The following is a 25,543-nucleotide window of genomic DNA, read 5'->3' as shown; positions in this document are numbered from 1 at the left end:
TCATCCGATCCTTGAGCGGAATACCTTAAACGATTCGTAGATCGATTCCCCATGAATCTGCATCAAAATCTGGAAAAAAAATATTTTAAACATTTTTCAACAAATTTCTCCTTCGAAAATCAAGAAAAGTGTATGGAGCCATTGTTTGGCCCCCTGCGAAGTCTATATCTTTGGATAAAATCATCCGATTCTTGAGATTCTTAATATGCTAAAAAATATACGAAAATATTTTGATTTTTATGTTTCGGAAAATTGGGAATCCCCCAAAACCTTCTTAGTATGTTTATTTCAAACTTCCCGCCAAGTTGTTGGTAGGACTGCCAACTCGCTAAAATACCAACAAATAGCAAACAGAAATCGAGTTGCAGTGTTTGTCCATTGATGCTGAGGCGCTTTCTTTTTCATTTCGTCTTTCTTTAATTTTTTGAGAGTGAAATCAGTCGCTCCAAATTGGCCCGGATACGGATCCGGAAGCATTGCGGCCCAGGCAACGCATCCGAGGTCGGAAAAGAGTCCGAGGATTGCATCACAGTTCGGGAAAGAGTAATTGAACGACCATCTGTTGAAGAAGTGGTCCGATTTCCCACGAATATCTCATATAATCGTGGGCGCCCCCACCAAGGACGACCTAGAAACGCCCAGGCAGACCCCAAAATTGAGCACAAGTGACATCATCCAGTTGGAGCACACATCCAAGCATCATGATCCACGTCGGGGAGAACTCCTGGAACCTCCGGATCTTCATCACGGATCTGTCACTGGAGAAGACCCTGCGGGTGCGGGGCGACCAACACATCGGAGGCATCATGTTGCAGCTGGTGGATCCGGAGAATCCGAAGGACTGGTCGGATCATGCCCTGTGGTGGCCAGCCAAGAATGTGTGGCTCTCCAGGACAAGATTGACCCTGGATCAGTGTGGAGTTCAGGCGGATAGCTTGCTCCACTTCACTCCCATGCACAAAATACTCCGTGTCCAGCTTCCCGATTTGAGATATCTCGATTGCCGTGTGGATTACTCCACCAAGACCTTTGGAGCCGTGGTGAATCTTTGCAAGCAGCTAGACATCCGTTATCCGGAGGAGTTATCCCTTTGCAAGCCCCTGGAAGCCGAGCACCTGAAGCGGAACTTTGCACAGGTGCCGCACCAGAAGCGAGTGCCCATCGTCGAACCAGATGGGACTACATATCTGCAGCCGGCAGCGGATACCAATTCTTTTGTGCCCATAAACGCCTCTTTTCATGGGGATGGAGGTAGCACTGGCAGCTTGGACAAGCCGTCCGCTCCTGGATCCTTCTTCTGCGCGCCACTTTCACCCCATAATCACAGGGGTAGATCCCCGATGGCTTCGCCAGTGCCAGGCACCTGGAAGCAGAGCCAGATCGGCTATGCCACTTACGATTCGTCCTCCTCGAGTTTGGGAGATTTCCAGGAAAACCTAGCCAGTTCACCCCCCACACCGTGCTCGGATGTTCGGGCCCGGCAGCTGCGTCCCAAATCGCTGGTGGAGAAGGCTCGTTTGAATGTGGGTTGGTTAGATTCCTCACTGTCCATTATGGAGCAAGGCATCCGCGAATACGACACCCTCTGTTTGCGTTTCAAGTACTTCACCTTCTTTGATTTGAATCCCAAGTACGACCAAGTGCGAATCAACCAACTGTACGAGCAGGCAAAGTGGAGCATTCTGAACGAGGAACTGGATGCCACCGAGGAGGAGACCCTTATGTTTGCCGCCCTGCAATTCCAGGTTAACCACCAAACGGATTTGCAACCGCAAGGAATCGATTCTGGGATTGACACCTCCAGCCAAGAGAACGGCGGCGAAGATGACATCGACTCTGCTCTCAACGAGCTCCAAATCACACTTGAAGGTCCAAATGGCGGCGATCCGGCAAACATCACCAGGATTCCGGAACTCTCGGATTACCTGAGATTCCTGAAGCCCCAAAGATTCACGCTGAGAGGGTACAAGCGCTACTACTTCACCTACCGGGACTTGCATCTGTATCTGTTTAAGACCGCCGAGGAATCGCGTCGAGTGCCTCCCGCAATCAGCATTAACCTGAAGGGTTGTGAGGTTACTCCGGACGTGAATTTGTCGCAGGGCAAGTATGCCATACGGCTGGAGGTGCCGCCGGAAAGTGGAAACGGACCGAACAGCGAGGTGTGGGTGAGGTGTGAAAACGAGCAGCAGTACGCCAAGTGGATGGCTGCCTGTCGCCTGGCGGCCAAGGGAAGATCCCTGGCCGATTACACCTACGAAAGTGAAGTCGATGGCATTCTCTCCTTGCTGCAGATGCAAAGGCCAGTGCATGGAATTCACGTTAACATCGATCCGCGTTTAGTAGAAGCTGGTGATTACCTTTCACCCAAAATACTACGGAAGCTGTCCAACAAGGCGGTTCAGAGGATTCTCGAGGCGCACTCCAACGTCCGGGAGTTAAATGCAATGGAGTCAAAACTCAAATACATCCAGGCCTGGCAATCCCTTCCTGACTTTGGCGTTACCTTGTTCATCATCAAATTCGATGGCCACCGGAAGGAGGAGCTGCTGGGTGTGGCCCATAATAGGATCATGCGCATGGACCTCGGCTCTGGAGATCACATTAAAACCTGGCGATATAACACCATGAAGGCGTGGAACGTAAACTGGAATATTAAATGCATGATGATCCAGTTCCAGGAAGAGAACGTGGTCTTCTCCTGCCACTCAGCTGACTGCAAAGTAGTGCACGAGTTCATCGGCGGCTACATCTTCATGTCGATGCGGTCCAAGGACAACAATCAGACCCTCAACGAGGAGCTCTTCCACAAGCTGACGGGCGGCTGGTCCTAGGAACCACAATACTTCTATTTATTAAATACCCAAAATGTTCGAATTTTTTAGAGGAAAACAACTGTTTTTCATTGTTGACCAATAACCTACTGATAGACTCACCAACTTCAATGCAATACTTATTATATCTACCACTTAATTCGTTGTAAACTAATCTTGTTGATGAATTTTAACCGCGGAATCGCTTGCCAAGAGGGCCCTATTGCCAGCCCATGTAACTTTAAAACAGACTTAACCGTGGCCTTAGCAATGTTTTTGTATGACTAACTTTTAAGTATACCATAAATAAATAAAATATATCCTATTTAAAAGGTACTCTCCTTTTTCGTGTTTGGGATTCTTCAAATGGTACTTGTAGTTTATAGTAGTTAATAAAAGCTAATATTTTGAATTTGGCGCCAGACAAGAGTTGCCACCTTGATTGAGGATTAAAACCGATACTATTTCTCCTATCGGTTCTAAGCTTTTCAATCTTTCAATATTGGCGCCAGCTTTGTTGGAATGTTGTCATGGCAATGTCACAATACCTCTTTCTGGATTAAATTAAGTGTCTAACTAAATGTTTTCCAAATTTGTTCGTCGTTCTTGTATAATAGGGTCTTAAGACAGAAACCAAATAAAACTTTAAAGTCAAATGTCGCGCACAGCATACGAAGTGCAAAGGGATTTTGGTCTTAGCAGTGGTCTGCGCACTGAAATCATCTGGGATTCGTAAGTTTCTATTAAAATAAGTTTCCCTCATTAACTTATTCATTAATTTATACATTATAGCCTAGCTGCTGGTCAAGCGGAAGTTTTAAAACAAAAGATTGAGCAACTAATAGTGGGAGATGAGGTAAAAAAACCAAACGCTTTGAAGCGCCAGCGACAATTACTTTTCCAGAATGTGTGGCAGCAGCGGCGCTTCACAAATGGAACTCTGCTTTCCGCCATTATCTATGTCCTGGTCACGCCGGAGACCGATCCGGAACTGGCCTTACAGTCCACAGATTACACCTGTCACCCGGTTTTTCGCACTCGTCGCTGCATGAAGGGCGGAAACAGCGAATCCTGTTGCATGATATTTGTGGACGAGCACGGGCGCGTTTACTCCAACTGGCAGCAGTATGTCCTTCGGAACACCTTGGCCAAAGGCATGATGATTGCTCCCAGTCAGGGCATCTACACATTCACCGACGATACCGATCCGGGAGTTCAACTGATGGTCCATCCTACCCCCGCCTCTCAAGGCCGTCATCGGTTACTCAATGTTGGAGACAAAGTGGCCACAGTTGGGGGGTTGGTGGCCACGGTTCCCGTTGCTGCCGCCTTGGCAGTTCCAGTGGCTGGTCCTCTCATAATTGCCGGCACAGTTGTGGGTGTAGCCTCGGCTGCTTATAGTACCCTGCGTTCCGCAACTCAATTATATGACCGGAGGCGTCATGGGCAAAGCACATGCATCACGGACAGCGAGGCCAGGAGTTCTTGGTTGGGCGTGGCCGGCGGGGTGGTAGGTCTGGGCGCCACCGGAGCCACCAAAGCTTTGGGCGCCGTAGCTGGAGCGGGATATAACGTCAATCCCGCTGCTCAGTTGGCCGTGAAGGGCATCAATGTGGGTTCGGTTGTGATTTCCGGCACAGGTGTGGTCAACGGTGTCTACGATTTGTATTGTGTATGTACGATGTGCTCTGAAAATCAATAAGTTTCCACTAATACTACTTTACATCCATTAGAAAATTGGGGACGACCAGGCATTGAGCAGCTTGGATGTGCTGCAGATGGCTTCCCACTTGGTCATCTTCACACACTCCATCAACAATCTTCGTTTGGCTTCCAAAGTAACCAATGGCTCTTCCTTAAGAAGAGTTCTTCGCAATCAATCAAGGTGAGTTTAATATATTTTATAGTTTGTAATATAATTTTCTATATATTTTATAGAAAAGTCTTCGATCGAATTTCCCAAGAGTCCACGAAACTACACAGCGAGATGGGAAAGTTCGATATTGTTCGCACTCTGAATGACATTCCCTTCAAGGAGGCTCTTCTTAGCTTGCATGACATTAATTCCAATCTGTACCAAGGGGTGTCAGCAGTCACTACAATCCTTCCCCAAATAATGAGTCTAGGCACTGCCGGCCAGTTACTCGTTAATCTGGACACATTGGCTCAGAAGTTCGGCGAAAAGTTTGTTCAGCACATTGGAAACGGGGCCAGTTTCGCAGATGTCCTGGAAGCTATGGCCAGGTACTTCACCGATCGTGCCGTGCAGCTCTTGATGGGAATAACTCGTAACTTTATGGAGCAAAATATAGACTCCATTGATAGAAATTTAAATACCTTTGTTTCTACCGAGACCGTCTTGTATCGAATTCTGATGCACTGCGTCACCACATTTGACAATTTTGCAGAAGATTTTCTTCACAGTCGTCAGGAGGATATTCTGAAAATGGTCACAAAGTATTTCAAATCCTTGGAACCTATAAACGAGTCGAATTGCCGGAAGTACAAATGCTCCGTCTGCAAGGGTGAATACTATATCAGTTCCATATGATCCGGTAGAGAAATTAAAAGAGGTTTTGTAGAGAAGCTGCAGTAGAACTTAGCCGCTATTTTGATTACTGCTGTCTTTTGTATAACAGCCTTACGATTAACCATTTTTTACCAGAACCTCTCCTTCGTTTTATATGTAAAATTCAATCTTGCATTTTTAGAAAACCAAGATTTAAAAATATTTTATGTTTAGGATACCTTGTACCCTCCGAGCTGAATGTGCTGTGAGATTGTCAGAATTGTGTATAACTTGATTTTATTATAAAAAAAGATTTAGGCTATTAAAAAATATATTTATATCTAGAATTGAATATGTTTGTTGTAATCTTAAAGGTAAACTTAAGGGTTCTAGGACTAAGCATTTAAATACTGTGTATAGATTTTGTCCCTCGCAGGGGGATCAAATAAGGTACCGGACTCTATAAGAGTGAGCGCGACTTCTGCTGGATGGAATCTAACTAATCTAACCTATGGACGGAGTCAGACCGGATGGCAATGACTTGGAGACTGGAGGGTATTGTTAGCAGAAGAACTCCTCCTCGCACTGGTTGAAGCAGCAGTAGGGTATGTTGTTGTAGCTGCTGCTGGCATGATCCCGCTTATAGCGCTGCTTCTTGTCGTGGTGGGGCTTCCGGGGCTTGTAACGCGGGAAGACGTCCAGTTCGCTGAGCTGGTGAAAGTGCTCCTGACTGACCTTTAGATAGCCACCCGGCGGATAGTTGCTGCGGCTGATGTAATGATGTTTGTCGTGAATCTTGCCATCTGGACAAAAAAAAAGGGGGAAACGGAAAGAAAACGTCAGTTGAGAGCCAGCTAATCGATTGATCTTGAACCTGCGCCTTGAAAACGGTTAACTGTTGCATCGGAACTGCTTTATGCAAATTATTCCCCGAGTAATGTAATGTGTTTATTAATTACTTGTCTACACGCTGGGAACGTGTTTTCGGTGCTGCATTTCAGTTCCGAATGCAATTCTCTGTCGGGTTGACTGACACTCTGACCTCAATCAATTGCTAATCTTTACAGAGACTAATCGGTGGAAGATACTTACATCCTAGCCGATTCATGTGATGGTGTGGATAGTCGATGGATCGTCTGTCCCTCCGGGCGGCTTCGTCCTGCATGAACAGGTGTTCGCACGCCTCCATCGCATACTTCTTCATCCGCTCCAGGGAGCAATAGCTGCCCGTGGAACTGCCCAGCAGGCAACAAACTCCCAGGGCGATCAGCATCCAGCGGCACACATTGAACTGCAAGGAAAGATTGCCGAATAACGAAAAAAAATGTGAGTATTTGTTTGTGTTTGTTTTGTTAAAATTAAACTCCCCAAGCCGGCCTCCAAAGCCTAATTATAAATCGCATGACGCTCAGAATTTATTACATAAGTGTTACAACGTTCCTCTAACCGGCAGCACTCTTCTCTGCCACTGCCACTCGGTATCCCTTGGGGGATACCTCCTCAGGCCCGAATCTGGACTAACCACTTTGACTGACGACAGCCGGGATGCCGAGATGCCGGGATGACGTCGTCGAGTGGAGTGCACCGGCTTAGGCGGCCAATAAACTGGGTCAAAAGCACGGCGCCACCTTAAACCACCGCAAAACATAAACTGGAGCGCATTTGCAAGTCGACGCGGCCAAATGGTAAAATTTTATTGCGAATTTTTAATGACCGAAACTTCCCCGAAATTACAAAGAGCAGGAGATGGCGGCTGGTGGCTGGCGGTGGAAATTATGTAATGCGCCTGGGCAGGTAGGCATTTCCGCATTTTTTTTATATTTTGCGGTGACAATTTGTTTAGCACACGGAATCATCTGGGTGTATTATGCTTGAGCCCGTGGTGGAGAACAAAAGCGAATTTCTTTATATTTTTTGATATTTTTATCACCTTCTGTTAATTGTACACACCCACTTTTATTCTTGAATTATTTATTAATCAATAATAATTAATATTAATTTATTTTTAGTTTTTCATTTAAATCGGATGATTGTTGAAACTTTTCTCAAAATAGTTTATTAATAAATTCCAAATCTTAAACTCTCTACAAACTAATAAAAAAAACTAATCCCTAATCCTCTGTTTTAATTCATAACTCACCTTTGAATTCATTTTTATTCCTTTTGTAAGATCCCTATTTAAGATCTCTATGACTCTGCAACTGTATACCACACGACGTATACGTATTTTTGGCGGGCAAATTGAAAAACAGAAGACCGAAAACCGAAAACTTCTGCTCCGATCCTAAGTGAACCCGATAAACATGAGTGACTGGCGCACAATGAAGCTCACCCGAAGCTTTTATACGCGCATGCAAATCGAGGATCGGTTCAGGTTGACTCGGCTTTCCCAGGTTCTCGACGGCGCGCTCGTAACATTTTTTTTTATTTGGCAACCGATTTGGGGGTGATGAGAGCGGATACCTCGCTTTGGAAGAGCGAGGCTCGGATCATGCGCACATCGGACCATCGGCCGGCCATTCGGATCGGATGGGTTCGCAGGATGGCGTTTTGCGTAAGCGGCAAGGCGCGCCAATCGCCAATGATCCAAAAATGAATGCTTTTTTTTATGAATGGACGATGCAAGACGGACGTCAGACAACCTTAGGCGACGGAGGAGTTAACTTTTATAGTTATGTGGCGCCGCCTTCAAATCTCAGCCACCATGAATTTCAACATAATTGTCATAATTTCGGTGCTGCTGAGTCACAGCATCGTCACATGCCTTTGATAAAGAAATGGTCAATAGTTTTCGGTCTTATCGGTTTCAGAACCTTGGACATGTAATAAGGTAGCAATTAATTGTTTTCAGGGTCAGCACCTGGGGGAAGTAGTGAAAGTTGGAGCCTTGTTGCCGGGGGTTTTCCTACCAGGGCAATGCACTTACTGATAGTTCTACACGTTTTTAACTTATCGGATTATAGTCCGACGTATTTTTGATTCATAAAAAAATAGTTCAGTGGAAGTAGTTTCAATTTTGATAATACATTTTACAGTCTTAGATAAAGGTCATAAACATTTTATTAAACTCTTCAAATACCCACCACAAGGGTAATTATTCTCTCTGCTATTTTGAAAATAAAAATAGTTTTGTTAGACTTTTTGTATTGTTTTTAGTTTAGATTTTAAGATTTAAAAAATAAAATACATGAATAAAAAATATTTTGATTAGAAATCTTAAGATTTTAGCTAAAAAACTAATTTTTCTAGATTTTTTTTCCAGAAAAGAACGAAAGTGGTTTAAGAAAAAAAGTTTCTTACGAACTTTCGCTTTCACTTTCTACGTGACTCGCCCTCTCTCTCTCTCTCTCGCTTTCTCTGTTGCAGCATCATTGACGTGATCACTCCAATGTCAAGTTACCGCCTAACGGTTATTCTGGATGCAAAGGAACGTCATCGCCGTTTAGTCTTATTTTTGGGAGCTTGCATCCGAATCGGTTCGTCGTTGGGTTATGTTCTTTTCGTATTTTTAGACATTCTCTCGGTCAATGCACACTTTCGGCCGAGTTTTTTATTGGCTCGCATTGAAATTCGTATTTAGCTTCGTTTTCGGCTCTGTTTGTTTTTGTTTTCGATTTCTGTTTCTGTTTCGGTTTCGGTATGACTTTCGTTTTCCATTGCATTTCCGCATGCGGGCCTGCAGGGCGTATGCGTAATATTTGCAGCGCAGTTACCTCTTGATATCAATTTTCTCACGTATCCTGCGGAATGTGCATTTTCGATGCGATGTGGCGCGCTTTTTCGATCTAACGGTATCATCACGTTTCGAAGAATCTTCACGTTTTCATGATATATGATCGAAATTCTTTGACCAGCTCGGTATGTGGCCTTTAATTAGTTGGCGTTTCGCATCTCCACGAGACCCATTCATAAATCCAATTTCACAACCTGATTTAAGAATCTCGCCACTTGCGCCATGTCAACGATCTCCACAGATCCGATCAGTGATCTCCTACCTGGGCATCAAATTCACAACTCATTATGTGCCAAAAAATAAAAAACAAAAAAAACAAACCAAAGAAAGACCAACAAAACATACAAGAGCATAAACCTCAAACAGGTTCTGCTTCTAATAGAAGCGATCTGATATTCGTGCAGTCTAGACGAGCATGGGTCCTTTCCTTGGCAACAAGAAAAGAACAGGGAATGTCGCTCCGTCTTCCGAGAAGATTGCGACCCGATGACACCAGAGAGGATGTCACAAGGGGGGACAGGACCATGGGCATTGGACAACGGACACCGCTGGAGGACCGCTGTTTTTGTTTTGATCTGAGAGCCGAAATCGCCTGTTCCTTGAACTGAGGGCGAAAGTGGTGCGTCACGTCATCTCCGGTGTCTGACTTTGCCGGCGGCTTTGTCGTTCACCTTTTCCATCCTCCGAATCCGAGTCCTCCTTGGTTTTTTTTTTTTTGGCTCCTTTCCACCGGTCCGGTATGCCGGTCCGAAGGGTTCTCTTTGAGTTCAAAAAACTCTGCAATTCCTTTGCTGCGATCGCATTTCAAATTAGAAACTTTTCGGAAGGTCCAGGAACAAATGACCAGTAGATGCTCTTCATATTTCACAAGAATACAACTTAGAGAAAAAATTTCAACTAAATTAGATGTTAGGAAAAGCTTAGGCTGGTACATCCCCTTAATTAATAATTTAAGCTTCGAAAGACCTACTTACATGCTAACCAATAAAAGCTATTTAAATAATACATATTTTAAATTTAATTCGTATTTTGATTTAAAATCCATTCAAAGCTAGGTGAACTTGAGTTTCTATTTTTAAACTTTTGACCGCGCTTCTGGGGAAAAATGAAGCTGTGTCTAAAAACACGCAGATAAAATATTTGAAGTGTCACTGACTCATGGTAATAATCAGATTATTTGGTCATGACTAATAGCCAAATTAACAGCATAGCAACATAAATCACGATTTCTTCAGTTTCACAAAGCAATTCGAAAGAAAATGTTTTGATCCCCACTGTTGTTGATTCGAAAAAAAGGTGGGATGTTTTATATATGATTTATTGATTGTTTTATTTGTATTTAAATATTACATATTTTCTACTTAAAAAATTAATATTAATACTTCAGTATATTAATATTATTTTGTTTAAAACATATGAAACTTATGATTAGACTTTATTGATAGACTGTTATATTTTTCATTTCTAATGACCAAATAAAATCCTGGATTGTAGTCTTATCCTTATTAAAACCTGGATAATATTATTAAATTTAAAATAAAGAAAACTATCTTATCAGTTTACTAAAATTTAAAATAAAACGATTAATTTAAACAAAAATCGATAAGTATCGATGCATTTTAGGTCCCTTCTTGTAGCACCTCTAATCAGCTGTTTTTATCAGCAGTTTTTTTTTACCGCCTCCGTAATCCCCATAAAAATTACCATGTTGGGCAGGCTCTTACGAAAACCACGGATCTCCGGGAACTTGAGCTGGTCCCGCTGGAGCAGCGATGCTGCCAAGGCCACAACAGAAACAGCTCCGCTTGTGGAAAATGCGGATAAGCGCCAGCAGCTCCTGAACGAACTGGCCGAGCCATTGGATCAGAAAACCCGGCCCGCCATCGACCCCAAGGAAACCACTATAGTGCTATTTCCCGGCCAAGGAACCCAGTATGTCGGCATGGGCAAGGAGTTGCTTCGGTTTCCTGGGGCCCGCCGCATCTTTGAGTTGGCCAACGACGTGCTCAGATACGATCTCCTGAAGATATGCCTGGAGGGACCACGTGAGAAACTGAACCGCACAGAGCACGCCCAGCTCGCCGTGATGGTTTCGTCGCTGGCTGCCTTGGAGCAGCTGAGAGAAGAGCGACCCAATGCCATTGAGACCTCCGTAGCTGCAGCCGGATTTAGCCTGGGAGAGATCACTGCTCTGGTGTACGCGGATGCCATACCTTTTGACAAGGCGCTGCGGTTGGTCCAAGTTCGGGCCACCGCCATGCAGGCCGCCTGCGATCGAGCGGCTGGAGCCATGTCCATGGCCATCTACGGTCCAGACACGAATCTGGGCGAAGCCTGCAGTCGAGCGCAGCAGTGGTGTCTGGATAAGGGAGTGGAATCCCCGTACTGCGGCATTGCCAACTACATGTACCCGCACTGCAAGGTGATAGCCGGAAACGTAGAGGCCATTGAGTTCCTCGAGAAGAACGCCAAAGCTTTGAAGATCCGGAGGATGAAGAGACTAGCAGTCAGTGGCGCCTTCCACACGCCCCTGATGGAAAGTGCGGTGCAGCCATTCACCCAAGCTCTGAAGTCCATTCCCATCCAAGACCCCGTCATCAGGGTGTACTCAAATGTAGATGGAAAACCGTACCGGCACGCCAAGCACATTGCCCAGCAGCTGCCCAAGCAAATAGTTCGGCCGGTCAAGTGGGAACAAACCCTACACGAAATGTATGAAAGGAAACAGGGGGTAGACTTTCCCCGGACGTTCGAATGTGGTCCGGGAAAAGGACTTATTCAGGTGCTGGAGAAAGTCAACGCAAAGGCCTCCCAAACGAGTTTCAATGTTACGGCTTAGCTTTAAATAAATGAAGAATAATAACAAATTGGCTCTTTTTATAAAATTTATTTTTCAGGGCTAGAGGAAACAAAAAAAACATTGGTTATGTCACAAATAGAATCCTAACTTTTGTCGTCCCTTGCCCGCATCCGGTGGGCAAATGCAGCGCCTTTGTTTTTGCGGAAGCTCTCGAAGGGATCGTTCATGTTGATGCCCACGCCCTGCAAGGCAGATCTTGAATTTTGACTTTTGTTTCTTGCTTTTTGGCTCTCGGGAGTTCATACCTTGTACATGTCGCGACGATCTCGCACCTCTCCGCCCGCAATGGGCTTATCAATGCCTTGATTCTTTGAGCCCAGTCCAGTTCCAGTGCCGGCCCAGCCCATTTTTTTGAGCATCTGATGGCCCTTGTTGGACTCATCAAGGAATTCAGGTAGTTTTGGGGCACCTCCTCCCCTGTAATTAAGAACAAGACCGTTAAACAGGGATAGTTATGGGGATTTTGTGGGAAAAAGTAATTACAAAAAGCTGGGAGGCGTTGGAGATCTGTCGCGCTCCACTCGTCTTGAGGTATTGTTTCCATTGTTGTTGCTGCTGTTGTTTGTTCTCTCCGCCCGATTCTCCTGGTTGCTGTTGGTGTTGGCATTGTTGTTATCCTTTTCGTTGCGAGGTGATCGGTTTGTTGCTTTGCGATGGCTGCCCCCGCCACCGCCAATAGGCCGACTTCGTGGCGTCGGTGGCGGAGGTGTTGAGGAGCGCTCCAGGGAACGCGATCGCGATCTGGTATGCGAACGCGATCTGTCGCGATGTGGCGGTGTTTTTGAACGTGAACGACTTCGACTTTTCGATCTAATCATTAAAAGATATAAAAGTTAATAAGAACCAATGAAATATTCTTAAAAACTTACCGATAACATCGCTTCTTGGGCTTTTTGGGTTCTATTTTCTCGAGGACAATGGGGCTGGGGGAGCGGGACTTCTCTCGAGTACCATTTTTAATTTCCTCCTCCTTCTGCTTGCGCGCCGCATTCTTCACCTTGTAGTACTCATAGAGACCTAACTTCTCCCAACCCTCGCTGCAGTTACAAAAACAGACACATAGATTAGTTCAAATTAGAATTAATTTCAAGTACTTACTTATCCCTAGGATGGTCATGGGCGGGTGCGGCGTAAAAGGCATTTAATGCATTGGTCAAGCGCTCATTTTGGGGCGCCGGCGGTGGCAGTCTTATTTCGGCAGGATCTAGTGCTTTGTAATTATAATCTTCCAGCCGGATAAGAGGCACCATCAGACCCGCTGGCAAGTCGTAGTAAGGCGCTGTAGGTATTTGCGGCTCTCCGATCGGGGCAGGATCTCCTCCAGACTCATCCCCCTTGTCCGGCTGGTGGCCATCTTCCATTTTGTGCTGTTGACCTGGATCAGCCGTTTTATTAGATATGACTGCTCTAATTGCTGCGTTTAGAACATCCAAGTCCACAGCATCATCAACATTACCTGGTTGACCAGGTCGAAGGTTCGTTGGATAGGCAGCCATTTGCTGCTGTTGCTGCGGCTGCTGTTGTTGCTGATGCTGCTGCTGTTGTTGCTGATGCTGCTGGTGTTGCTGCTGCTGCAACTGCTGGGATTGTTGGTCATCAGGGTGGAGTTGCTGCTGGTGCTGCATCTGCATCACTGCCTGAATAGCTGCGTTGAGTACGCCCAGATCAACGGGAGGATCGTTGTTACCTCCCTGATTAAATGGACCCAGTTGTTGTTGTTGCTGCTGCTGCTGCTGATTTGGATGCTGCTGGTGACCTAGTGGCCCCTGATGGTGCGGATTCATGGGACCCGAGAAGCCTGGCGGCGGCTTCGACATGTCCGGAATGAAAAAGTTCGGTCCTCGCGGATCTGCAAAGGGATTGCTCTGCTGCTGTTGTGGATGCTGCTGCTGATGGTAATTACCTCCAGGATACATGTTGTTTCCTTGCTGGTCATGTTGTGCTGCTTGCGGATTGCCCATCTGGTCACGGTTTCCACCCGGCATCGCTATCCGCTGGGCCATCAGCGAGGGTATATTCTTCTGTTGCGGACCTCCGGGGATCTGCTGGTGGTGCATGTGCTGCTGGGATTTTTGAGTCACCATTAGTTGTTGCTCAAGCTGCTGTTTCTGTTGCTCCAGCTGGGCAATCTGTTGGCTGGCATGCTGAATAAATATTTGATGCTGTTTTTGGTAGCTGCAAGTATTTGAAAATATTAATAATATATTTAAAAGAATCTAGATCTAGTGAGTAGAAGCTCTTACTTGTCCAGAGTGGCCTTGGTGTTTTGCGTGAATTTGGTTGCTATTTCATGATGCGTGTTTTGTAAATTTGTTTTGTACTCTTGCATTGATGAATCTGGCGATTGCAACTTTGAAATAACACAGGCATCGAAGAATTTGGCTTTGGACTCCCACAGGGACAGCAGCTTGGCTAACTTTTGGCGTTGATCATGGCTAGCAACTGTTGAAAAAAAAGATTATATTAAATACAAAAACTAATAAAAAATTAAGACAAAATACATACTCAAATCCGCGCTGCAGAACATCGGAATGACCACATTCTCGAGGCTGTTCTTCAAGTCATTGATGTTCTTGCGCATGCTGTAAATACATCGTTCCACTTAAAGACATTGTCTCCCATCTAAGCTAAACAGTCCGCTTACTAAGTCAGTCAGTATAGTCTAGACTCTAGAGCTAAAGGTCTGTATTGGAACTAATCAACAAAGGAGACTGATTACTTTGTTGCTTAGTTCTCTTAGTGAGTTCTGGTTTATTGTCCATTTTCTGGGCGAACTTACCAATGATGGAGTATATCATTAACTAAATATATAAGATGCAATTTTTGCTGAAACGTGGAACCATTGACCAAAGCCCTAAAAATAAATTAACAAACAAAAAACATATTTTTCTCTAGTTTTCCGTATGCACAACAATATTGCCAAAATAATTTGTTGTGCTATACTATTTTGATTAGTAATCTTCTTTCTTTTTTTTTTTTTATTTTTTTTGCTGTTTGGCACAGTGTTTTTTTTGGAGTGTGTGTGTGTTATGTGAGTGTTTAGCTTATTAATTATTGTGATGATATAGTTGGTGTGTTTCCCTATCAATGCTTAAAATCTCCGGATCCGGATCTGGGAACTATACATAATCATATCATAATCATAATCAATCGGGGGAGTCTCAATGCCTCCATCGCACAATCATCTCTCGCTTGTAATTGCATTTGGTATTGTTATGGTTTGGTTTTGGTTTTTGGTTAGTATTTCACTCGTTGAAAGAAAGAAACACAATTTAATTAATGCATATTGAAGAATATTAATCATAAAACTGAGGCATACTTCTTTAAAAGATATTGTAAAACGACATTGATTTTTGCGCTGTCGGTTGAATGCTGTAAAATCCAGTTCTTGCCTAAAATTGCAATATCAAACGGGTTACTCATATTGACATTTTAACTGGCTTTTTATAATAAATAAGGTTTTATATAGATTAATCAAAGGGTTTAATGAATTTTATTTTTAGAGTGTGTGTGTTTTGGTGTGTGGAGCATGTGGATTAAATACGATAGTATTTATCTTTTTAAATAGTTATCTTATGGCTTATTTACGCTAGATTCTACAAACAAGCAATAACGGAGTCCGGAGGACTGGACGCCAAACGTCATAATTACCTGCTGAGATGCTATCCTTGGTGCAGGACTCGATGATCGGCTGCAGCACGGCGTCAAAGTCCCTCAGCACGATGCCCTGCTCCTGGGCCAACTGCTCCAATTGAGTCGTCTGAGCTGTCGCGATCGCCTCCTCGATCTGCTTCGTCTTCTGGGTCATCAGGGCCTACTCGTTGGAGGTTCGTTCGTTGGAGGGTGCAATTTAGTTCGGTAGTGGATGGATGCATTCAGTTCGTTTCGTTTCGGATCGGATTTGGTCATTGAACGGGCACACAAAGGCATTGTCAATTCGCATTTGCGATTTCACATTCAATTTTATAAACAAATTTGGTATTGGTTTTTTTGTTTTTTTTTTTTGTTTGTTTTTGGTTTTTGTTTTAACACAGATTTTATCAGTTGGTATGAAGAGTGGTTTGATTTTTTTTTTTTTCGTTATGTTTCAAAAAATACAATAAAGCAAAAATTTAATGTAGCATTGTAAATGGTTAATTCAATAGATAAAATTATAGCAAAATGGTAATTTCAAATGCTGAAACAATACACTGCAATGTATTTTAGACAAATGGACCGAAGCAGGGGCACCAGGAGTTCCATCTTATTAAATTCTGACAAAATTTTAAAGTGAAAATTCGACGAGAAGTAAAATTATAGATCTTTGGATCAATCAGGAAGGGGTAAGCAGTTGAAAATGCTTTAAAGATACGAATACAATCTGTATTTTCATGTATTTCAAAGTGAGGAACAATTATTTTGCAGAAATCTAACATGAAAGTCAACAAAAAATTGTTGAGGCATCTACCTATTATGTTTATAAAGAACTAGTATGTAGAAACTATGGTTACTCCTCAACAATTCTTTGTAAACACAAATCAACCCTGTTTAAGAGCCAAAAGTAGGAGAGGAAGATCGTCTTTCAATTACCCATGAGCTGCTCTAATCTCTTAGAAGTATTTTCTCAAATATATAGTGTACCAGTGAATGGCTATTTTAAATTACCGTGTGCTGAGCCGAGAGGTTCGCTTCGGATTGCTTAATTTGTTCCCGCAACGTCTTCTGCTGCATGTTGACGGCATCCAGTTGGGAGGATAGGTTCATGGTGATGGAATTACCATTGCCTTGCTGGTTGTTTGGAGGTCCTTGGCCAGCATTGGGGGGCCACATGTATTGCGATTGCTGTTGCTGCTGCTGCATGTTGTCTTGTGCGTTGTCTGGCGGGTGCTGCTGCTGCTGATTTGGCGGCGCATAATGGGCAGGCGGTTGGTTTTGTTGCATGTGCGGCGCATGTTGCATGTAGTTGTTTTGTTGCTTCAACACTAAAATACAATGAAAGTAAGGGATAAGCGCCTTTAACTTCGATTCTTGTTTTTTTTACTTACATGCTTGTTCTGCAGCCACCCGGAACTGGTAGTAACTTGCGAATTCCCCTCCGTAGAGGAATTCAAACTTTGGATTATTCTGCTGCTTCTGCTTGGTAATGGCTTCGAATTCTGGTCCATTTCTGGCCACAAACTCGGCCAGTTTGTCAATAATATTGCGTAAACTGGCATCTGCAATTTTGCATAAAATGTGAGCATATTTATTTGGCATGGGTGTGAGTGTGTCTGTGTGGGGAATCGGATTCGCCACCAAACTGGCTCCTTCGAGCAATAATCCACAGTGACTCACCTCCAGGCGGTTGCACGTCCATTTCAGTGATGCTTGTACAAACTATTTTCTTTGTAACTTTGCATTAACATTACTTTTTACACTTTTTCAGCGGCACTTTTCTGTTCTGCTTCTTATTAGAGCTGGGTCGGCCACTCACGATAGTATCGATATATCGAATATTTGGGTTTGCGAACCACTATCGATGTTTGAGTGCCGATAGTAAACGATAGTGGCAAGCTTGCACATCTTTACTTTTGGCGAACAACTGCGGAGATCTACACGTGAAAGTTAATATTGGTGTTGGCGGAGAAAATGGACAAATTTTTGCAAGGCGAATACGATAAAGGTAGGTATCTAAACTAGTGCATATCTGAGCATGTTTTGGACTCTTTCTCAATAACTAATTTCTGATATATAACTTTTTACAGGCATAAGTGCAAAGAGCAAGTCGGAGGAGAACCAGTACGATCGAGACTCGTCACGTAAAAAACTTATTGACAACGCTTTGGCTGTTCTTGTGTCGGCAGATATGCAACCTTTTTCAATTGTAGAGGATTCCGGATTTCGCGAGTTTGTCAGAGTTCTTGATCCACGATACACACTTCCTTCGCGAAAGACTCTACAACATGTATACATGAAGAATATATTTGAAGACTTGAAAACAAAACTTTTTACAATATTGGACCGCGTTAACAGTTGCGCCATTACTGCAGACCTTTGGACTTCAAAAGCCAACGAGTCGTATATTACTGCAACTTGCCACTTTATAACAAAAGACTTCGTTTTGCGCTCAGTTGTATTGGCCACAAAGCCGTTATTGGATGACTCTAATCATTCGGCTCAAAACATTGCTTCTTCATTGCGTGGCATTTGTGACGAATGGAACATTTTTGACAAAATAGCAGCTATTACAACGGACAACGCTAACTCTATGATCAAAGCTTGTGAGTTTTTACAAAAAAGACATCTACCCTGTGTTGCTCACACCATAAACCTGGTTGTGCAAAGCTGTTTGGCGATCGATTGCTTACAAGACATTTTACTTAAATGCAAGCGAATTGTCACATACTTTAAAAGCAGCTCAATTGCACTTAGTAAGTTTAAAGCGTCGCAAGAAACGGACATTAAATATAGCTTGATACAAGAAGTGCCCACAAGATGGAACAGTGCCTATCACATGATAGAAAGAATACTACTTACAAATGAGGCCATCTCGAAAGTACTTTTAAGTACGTCTAAAGCACCAACACCATTCACTGCGGACGAAGTCGCAATATTAAAAGATATTGTTCAGTTACTATCTCCGTTTGATAACGCTACAAAACAGGTATCTTCCAGTACTTCAGTTACAGCATCGCTGATAGTTCCAATTGTTTGTGGATTATTGCACACTTTGGACAGCTTCAGATTGAAGTTAAATTCATTTGAAGGCATTGAAGCTCTAAATTGTTTAGTTGATCAAGTAAAAAAACGACTTTTGGGCTATGAAAAGCGCACCTTTCCAAAAATGTCAACTCTTCTGGATCCAAGATTTAAAAAGCAAGGTTTTCGTTCGCCCTTTAACGCCGATGATGGCCTTCATGCATTAGAAAACGAGCTAGCTGCCTTAAAAAAAGTTTCGCCATTGGATCCGCCAACACCAACAGAAAAGGAATCAGACTGCCAGCAGCCTCTTTTTGAATTTGTTGTTAAAAATATTTCTACTTTGGGGAGGACAAACCGGGTCGATGCCATTGTTGAACTTCAACGGCACATTCACCTCAGCAAACAGATCCTTTAAAGTTTTGGAAGGTAATTTCTTTACAAATCTGCAGTTTAATTTGAACTTATTATCTTTTTTTAATTTCAGGGCGCTCCAGATGATTCTCTTCTTAAAACTACAGCTGAACGCCTTTTTTGTGTGCAAGCATCATCGACTGAGTCTGAGAGGAGTTTTAGTAAAACGGGACAAATTATTTCTGCTAGGAGAGCATCACTAAAGGCCAAAAACGTGGATATATTATCCTTTCTCAATAAAAATATGTGGATCTCAAACTATTCAATCAATGAATAGTTAGCTAGTTACACTGAAGACTAATACTGTAACATGAGTTCAATGCTATAGCCTCAACGGTTAGTATTTTCTGTTCTAAGTTATACCTGCTAAAACCTTAGACTAGGTTATAGCATGTGTAACTCAAAACAGAAGATACAAACCGTTGAGGCTATAGCATTGAACTCATATTACAATATTAGTCGTCAGTGTACAAATTTAGAATATATTAACCTATTCATAAGAATCTTTTGTGAATTATTTCATTTCTTCCTTTGTTATAAGCGACTTCATATGATTATGAGATTTTGTTATGTTTTGTTATTCGAATAAAGAATGGCCTTTAAGAAGTTTTTTTTATTATTTACTCTAAATGCAACTTAAACTTGATTTATAATTTTTTTAGTTCGATACTATCGATACTATCGAATATTTGTATGAAAAACCTCGAAAACCTCGAATATGCCAACTATCGATGTTTTCCCAGCTCTACTTCTTATCCAGCCTATCGATAACGCGACGCCATTTTGACAACCGATAACTTCAAAACAGAGATGCCAGGCTGTATGAATTTTAAATTACCTGTTCGTAATATTTACTATGTATAAAAGTGTTATTTAAAAATAAAATAATGAATTAAAAATTTAGAAAGATAAGCTGACATTGATAATACACTTATAAAGAGTCATCATTTTAAAACACTTTGCCTAAAGTCTTGAGATGTGTGGTGCAATATGAGCCTGGCAACTCTGTCTATCTACCGGTGCGATAGTTCTAAGATAATACAAATACTTCTATATTTTCAAAGCGGAGTAAACAAACGAGTCGGTGTATTTGTTAAATAAGCCACTTTTTAATAAACAAAAAGCAGATGCACCTTTCGCAGAGGCATGACCAATCGATCTTGTAAGCGGAAAAGCCTCCGGATTGCGTGGCAGTAACTTGCACAAGCCACCGTCATATAACTTTGTGATAGCTACATATACCCACTCTAAAAACACACACATTCTCGTCCGATCGGTCAGATGAGCAGTAGAATGGGTGAGAGTCAGCCTCCCGGAAGCGTTATCACTATCAATGGTGCTGCGTTGGCGGATGTGCCCCGGAAATCATCGTCCGCAGAGTCGCCTCCGGAACTCCGCATCCTGTGCTTCGACCTGACCTTTTACAATCGAACTACTCAGTTCCTGTTGAGCTGTGCCGGTGTCTTCATCCTGTACATACTCTATGGCTATCTGCAGGAGCTGATCTTTACAGTGGAGGGATTCAAGCCGTATGGCTGGTTTCTCACCCTCGTCCAGTTCGGCTACTACATCGGCTTCGGGCTGGTGGAACGGCGATTGGAGAGCTTTCGGGCAAGTGGAACTTCCTTTTGGAACATAGAACCTGCTCCACGATGCATTCCCATGAAGACCTATTTGGTTCTGGCTGCTTTGACCCTCGGAACCATGGGCTTGTCCAACTCCAGCTTGGGCTACCTCAACTATCCCACCCAGGTCATCTTCAAGTGTTGCAAACTCATTCCCGTTCTGGTGGGCAGCATCCTCATCCAAGGCAAGCGGTATGGCCCGCTGGACTTTGCAGCCGCAAGCTGTATGTGCATCGGATTGGCCTGGTTTACATTGGCCGATTCCCAAATGACGCCGAACTTCAATCTGCTCGGAGTGGCCATGATTTCGGGAGCTCTTCTGTGTGATGCTGCTATAGGAAACGTTCAGGAGAAGGCGATGCGAGAGTTCAAAGCACCCAGCAGCGAGGTGGTCTTCTACTCCTATGGTTTAGGTTTTGTTTACCTATTTGTGATCATGTTGGTGACAGGAAACTTCTTCAGTGGTTTCGCATTCTGCTTGGAGGTGAGTAACAATACAAGAAAACTTCAGGGAATTTTATTCAAACATATTTTTTATTTCAGCACCCCCTTGAAACCTTCGGTTATGGATTCCTATTCAGCCTTTCTGGTTACCTAGGCATTCATTTCGTTCTCGCTTTGGTGAGGAGCAGTGGAGCTCCAATAGCCGCCACGGTCACAACCGCACGTAAGGCTGTAACCATAGCCTTTTCATTTGTGCTCTTTAGCAAACCCTTTACAATCCAGTATGTATACCAAAAAGCCTTTTTAAATCTCTTTGAAACTCATTTACTCCTTCCGCAGATATCTATGGTCCGGATTGATAGTGGTCCTGGGAATTTACCTTAATGTCTATAGTAAAAAGAACAAACTGACGTTCGCCGACATCCGGCAGAAGCTTACGAAGATGGGCTACGCGAAGTTGGTGAAATCGCCAAGTCGCAAATTTCTCGTCGAAGTTTAGTTTGCATACCAAAAATAGAATTTGCTACTTTAAATTTTTAGTTAAATTGAAACACTGTTTTCTTTAAGAAAATCATGTACTATAATTACTTAATTATACACCGAATGACTTTAAATCCATTTGTTATCTGTCCATGTCGAATTCCATGACGCGCTTGAAGAGATCCTGTCGTTCTTTAGCGGATGCCATCTGGCCCATGGCCTTATCCAGGAACTGTTTCTGGTGTTTGATAATAAACTTGTTGCATTGAATTATCGTGGCTCCAATGTAGAGGGTTCTGAATTTCGCTCTCACATCTCCAATCTGTTAGATATTTATTTTTGAAATGCCTGAAGGGAAGTCTAGTTTTGTTTTAGTTACCAGTGTAATCAAGGGCAGTACGCTTGAAATAAATTTCTGACCACGATGGAGACACCGTATGATGGCTGTTTTAGTGCGATCATTGCAATATTTCACCCGGAATCCATTCTCGATCAAGCCGAGACCATAAACTCCATGGTACTTCTCCACATTTTGGAGCAGGCATTTGCTTAGTGTGTGATCATTTATTCGCAGTGTGTTTGTTGGTGTATATGGTACAATCTGCACTGCAATGTACCTTTAAATGGGAAAAATAGATTTTCAGCATTGTTTTTATTTATATTTTGAGATATTTACCTGTTTTTGATTCGGACCATGCTTTGTTTACCTTTGTATGTAGTGTGACCAATAGAATCAAATCTAATCGCAATTTTCCGCTAGGTGGCGCGACTATTTTTAAATTTTATTTTGAAGGGGTGGCAACGCTTTTTTTAACGGAAAAAGAAAGGATTCCCCTTTTTATTCAATTTTTTCTTTAATATAAATGGTGCTGTTTGGATGAATATAAATCAACAGTTGGTTGATGTTTTCATCTATTTCAACAAAAATTTTTAAATTCAAAATCAAATGCTTTTAGCATGTTTTGAATTTTACTAGAAGAAGATGAACAATTTTCCCTTAAGATCTACTATTTTGAAACAGTTTCAGTTTTATTTTTTGCAAAAATGAACAACAAACAGTCCCAGCCATAAATTTAAAAATTTTATGCCCACCTGCTCGATACCGTGTGTTTTTCCATCGAGCATTGCTCCACGCCTTGCTCGAGTGACGATTTCTCCAAATTTCGCCTCGTTGTCGTGCATCTGGTGGCAGATATTCCGGAATATATATACATTTTCGTTTTTGTTTATATGAGAAATCGGGGGACGCAGCGCAACGCATCGCATTATAGCTGGGTAGAGAACACATGCAGCCTCCGTGGTGTCAGCCCCTGGCCACCATCCGCCACCCATTCCACCAAATGCTCCTCCTACCGAACTACCCACCGATCGCTGGCAATGGAAATCGGCTATACGGATCGTGTTCAGCCTCCGGGCTGTGAATGTAGCGGGATTCTACTACTCTCAATGTTTTATTTTTGTTTTTTTCGATAGCACATTTACAGTTATTTCTAAAAAACAATAAAATTCAGGCAGTGGCGTGGAAAAGTGCTACATATACTCCACCGATCCGCTCCGATCCGATACGACAGATCGGTCGTGTCGGTATTCGTGTTTTTTCGTTTCTGTTTCTGTTTTTGTATTGTGTGTGTGGCAAGTTCAGAGATTCTGGTCTATATTTTGGAAAACGCATCCGAGCAGCATCGTAGTTGGCACGAATAATCCGTGGCGATCGGTTCTAAAGATATTTTCATCAGTCAGATTTTGGAAAATCAGCAAGCAGCATCAACATGAGCAGCGTCGTAAGCACATTCATCTATAAAAGGACTACTAGGATAACAACTAAGGATTATTTTTATTTTTTCCAAAAAATCCAGGATGATGATCTAACCCCCGAGCAGATTGCTGTCCTCCAGAAGGCCTTCAACAGCTTCGATCACCAGAAGACCGGCAGTATCCCAACTGAAATGGTTGCCGATATCCTGCGTCTGATGGGTAAGTTTGAATGTCAAAGGATTCTATAAGAACACGGAATAATAGTTCTTAATATCCAGGTCAGCCCTTCGACAAGAAGATCTTGGAGGAACTGATCGAGGAGGTCGATGAGGACAGTAAGTAAAAGTCAATATTCTAATCTTTATATTAGACGGCGATAAACACAAGGCTAATCTAAGTTTTTTATTAGCCAATGAAAGAGTTATAAACAAGTAAACAAAACAAAGTTATACTTTATTTAAAAAAAATATGATTAAATATATACTAAAGAAGCTAAAGAATATTAAAACTAAAATTTATTACAACCATTTTAAGGTTACAATAGTACAAAACAAAAACAACTTTTGCATTGAAGTAACTCGATATTTTTAGTTTATTCATATTTTGCATTCATATTTTTCATTTCATTATAAAATATATACAATAATGTAGTGTATATAATTTAATTAGAAAATATAAGTATGGACTTTTGCGGAAAGAGGCCAACCAACAAGCACATCTATAGATTATAATTAAACAAAAAAAAGATCCATACTATTGAATGCGAATCCACTGACGATCATATTTCACTTTCTCGCTGTCATTGATTTATGATCGTTAGGGTTTTTGCCCCGATCATTTGTTTTTCAGCTAATTATAATTTTCACGTTTGTTTTTTTTTTTGTGTTTTACAGAGTCCGGTCGCCTGGAATTCGGCGAGTTCGTACAGCTGGCTGCCAAGTTCATCGTTGAGGAAGATGCCGAGGCGATGCAGAAGGAGCTGCGTGAGGCCTTCCGTCTTTATGACAAGCAAGGAAACGGCTTCATCCCCACCACCTGCCTGAAGGAGATCCTTAAGGAGCTGGACGACCAGCTGACCGAGCAGGAACTGGACATCATGATCGAGGAGATCGATTCTGATGGTTCGGGTACAGTGGATTTCGATGGTGAGTATGATACGTGGGTGAATCGTATTTTCGGTTTCATTCATTCTAATAGATTGCTATCCACCCACCCGCATGTAGCGATCATAAATTGCTATTCATCATCATGATCTCGATGATCATGTTGCTGATGGCACGGCACTAGAAAAAATCCATTTTTTTTATTGATTTTAATATTTTTTTGAAATGATTTTCGAGAGACTCAAGGAAATTGTATAACGGAAATAGCTTTTTATGAGTGATTAATATTAATAATTGGGAGAGTAGATCTAGCTCATTTAATAATTTTTAAATGGGTATGATAATTATGATAAAAATAACAGCATGAGATGACACATATCCAGCGAAATATTATTTCTTTCGGTGTGGTGATCTTGAGATCTTGGACCCCTCGATTATGACAGCTTGATCACTGCTCCCATGGAGCATATCGGTCGCTATTTTTAGGAGCGACACACAAATTCAATTCCGAAATGTTTTCAACGCATTTTTCCTTCGACTTTTCCATATACATTCGGATATACATTTATATATATGTATATACAATATTTAATTTGTTTTCTTCAGCACTTTCGTGTTTATGGAATATTTATTTATAAATGCATATAGCGGGTTGCTGTGCGCCCATAATGGCATCGGTTTAATGTCTGTCGTTTTGTTTAATTTACAGAATTCATGGAGATGATGACCGGCGAGTAAATAAACGCACTGCGTCTGCCAGCCACCCACACACCACACCCACCACCCCACTTGCACACACACCACATCACACCTGGACACACACGCACACACACACACACACACCTGTTGGGCGCACGTTTGTTTGCTCCTATTTGCACATTTGTTTCACATTTTATTTGCATCTTACCCCCTTTTGTTTTTGGGAGCAAACAAATCCACGTACTCTCCGGCTTGATAACGCCAAACACAAGTAGCTTTAGAACTTTTTTTACTACTTTTTTTATACAAAAGAGCAATAATAGCCGCGAAATGTACTGTGTATGCAAAAAAAAAAAATTAAATGAAAATAATAAATAAATATATAAAATTAAAAATAAATGTTATACTATAACAGAAAGAACAACCCAGCTTTAATTCTTATTTATTTTCA

The 25,543-nt window shown here is 42.4% G+C and overlaps 9 protein-coding genes across 15 annotated transcripts; 6 read left to right on the top strand and 3 right to left on the bottom strand.

Moving 5' to 3' along the window:
- The first annotated feature begins 323 nt into the window (after window positions 1-323).
- Window positions 324-3,138, top strand: LOC6492974 (unc-112-related protein). The gene has a single exon (XM_001956738.4). It carries the CDS (start codon window positions 702-704, stop codon window positions 2,832-2,834), a length of 2,133 nt encoding a protein of 710 aa, XP_001956774.1. The 5' UTR covers window positions 324-701; the 3' UTR covers window positions 2,835-3,138.
- Window positions 3,139-3,300: 162 nt separating this feature from the next.
- LOC6492975 lies at window positions 3,301-5,669 on the top strand. Its single transcript, XM_001956739.4, has 4 exons — window positions 3,301-3,545; window positions 3,606-4,485; window positions 4,547-4,698; window positions 4,752-5,669. The coding sequence occupies exons 1-4, from the start codon at window positions 3,469-3,471 to the stop codon at window positions 5,362-5,364; spliced, it is 1,722 nt and encodes a 573-aa protein (XP_001956775.2). The 5' UTR covers window positions 3,301-3,468; the 3' UTR covers window positions 5,365-5,669.
- LOC6507037 lies at window positions 5,595-7,648 on the bottom strand. The gene is made up of 3 exons (XM_001956740.4): window positions 7,463-7,648; window positions 6,415-6,613; window positions 5,595-6,125 (listed from the first exon to the last, which is right to left on the bottom strand). Exons 1-3 carry the CDS (start codon window positions 7,472-7,474, stop codon window positions 5,884-5,886), a joined length of 453 nt encoding a protein of 150 aa, XP_001956776.1. The 5' UTR covers window positions 7,475-7,648; the 3' UTR covers window positions 5,595-5,883.
- A 3,041-nt stretch (window positions 7,649-10,689) lies between these two features.
- Window positions 10,690-11,922, top strand: LOC6492976 (probable malonyl-CoA-acyl carrier protein transacylase, mitochondrial). Its single transcript, XM_001956741.4, has one exon. It carries the CDS (start codon window positions 10,761-10,763, stop codon window positions 11,892-11,894), a length of 1,134 nt encoding a protein of 377 aa, XP_001956777.1. The 5' UTR covers window positions 10,690-10,760; the 3' UTR covers window positions 11,895-11,922.
- Window positions 11,923-11,927: 5 nt separating this feature from the next.
- On the bottom strand, window positions 11,928-17,366 carry LOC6507036 (calcium homeostasis endoplasmic reticulum protein). 7 transcript variants are annotated; one of them, XM_044714408.1, is made up of 15 exons: window positions 17,229-17,366; window positions 16,940-17,110; window positions 16,560-16,876; window positions 15,567-15,729; window positions 15,235-15,307; window positions 14,695-14,769; window positions 14,421-14,497; window positions 14,159-14,357; window positions 13,819-14,090; window positions 13,372-13,764; window positions 13,014-13,290; window positions 12,785-12,952; window positions 12,399-12,725; window positions 12,161-12,332; window positions 11,928-12,097 (listed from the first exon to the last, which is right to left on the bottom strand). In XM_044714408.1, the coding sequence occupies exons 1-15, from the start codon at window positions 17,248-17,250 to the stop codon at window positions 11,999-12,001; spliced, it is 2,805 nt and encodes a 934-aa protein (XP_044570343.1). In that variant the 5' UTR covers window positions 17,251-17,366; the 3' UTR covers window positions 11,928-11,998. The 7 variants fall into 7 exon arrangements, 6 of the variants coding, with proteins under 6 accessions (XP_044570343.1, XP_032310717.1, XP_032310716.1 ...); XM_032454826.2 differs by having other exon boundaries at window positions 13,372-14,090; XM_032454825.2 differs by having other exon boundaries at window positions 13,014-13,764.
- A 48-nt stretch (window positions 17,367-17,414) lies between these two features.
- LOC123257042 (E3 SUMO-protein ligase ZBED1-like) lies at window positions 17,415-19,589 on the top strand. The gene is made up of 3 exons (XM_044714412.1): window positions 17,415-17,556; window positions 17,639-19,001; window positions 19,060-19,589. The coding sequence occupies exons 1-2, from the start codon at window positions 17,523-17,525 to the stop codon at window positions 18,988-18,990; spliced, it is 1,386 nt and encodes a 461-aa protein (XP_044570347.1). The 5' UTR covers window positions 17,415-17,522; the 3' UTR covers window positions 18,991-19,001; window positions 19,060-19,589.
- A 379-nt stretch (window positions 19,590-19,968) lies between these two features.
- LOC6492977 (adenosine 3'-phospho 5'-phosphosulfate transporter 2) lies at window positions 19,969-21,669 on the top strand. The gene is made up of 3 exons (XM_001956743.4): window positions 19,969-21,095; window positions 21,155-21,336; window positions 21,395-21,669. The coding sequence occupies exons 1-3, from the start codon at window positions 20,268-20,270 to the stop codon at window positions 21,552-21,554; spliced, it is 1,170 nt and encodes a 389-aa protein (XP_001956779.1). The 5' UTR covers window positions 19,969-20,267; the 3' UTR covers window positions 21,555-21,669.
- LOC6507035 (ribonuclease P/MRP protein subunit POP5) lies at window positions 21,612-22,691 on the bottom strand. Its single transcript, XM_001956744.4, has 4 exons — window positions 22,628-22,691; window positions 22,212-22,339; window positions 21,915-22,152; window positions 21,612-21,857 (listed from the first exon to the last, which is right to left on the bottom strand). Exons 2-4 carry the CDS (start codon window positions 22,229-22,231, stop codon window positions 21,678-21,680), a joined length of 438 nt encoding a protein of 145 aa, XP_001956780.1. The 5' UTR covers window positions 22,232-22,339; window positions 22,628-22,691; the 3' UTR covers window positions 21,612-21,677.
- A 359-nt stretch (window positions 22,692-23,050) lies between these two features.
- LOC6492978 (troponin C) lies at window positions 23,051-25,216 on the top strand. The gene is made up of 5 exons (XM_001956745.4): window positions 23,051-23,316; window positions 23,392-23,509; window positions 23,569-23,625; window positions 24,184-24,435; window positions 25,103-25,216. Exons 1-5 carry the CDS (start codon window positions 23,305-23,307, stop codon window positions 25,129-25,131), a joined length of 468 nt encoding a protein of 155 aa, XP_001956781.1. The 5' UTR covers window positions 23,051-23,304; the 3' UTR covers window positions 25,132-25,216.
- The last annotated feature ends 327 nt before the right edge of the window (window positions 25,217-25,543 follow it).

The sequence above is a fragment of the Drosophila ananassae genome, chromosome 2R (assembly GCF_017639315.1).
Source record: "Drosophila ananassae strain 14024-0371.13 chromosome 2R, ASM1763931v2, whole genome shotgun sequence".
Lineage (NCBI taxonomy): Eukaryota > Metazoa > Arthropoda > Insecta > Diptera > Drosophilidae > Drosophila > Drosophila ananassae.
Note: the sequence above shows the minus strand (reverse complement) of the source record. Positions and strands in the feature narration are given on the sequence as shown.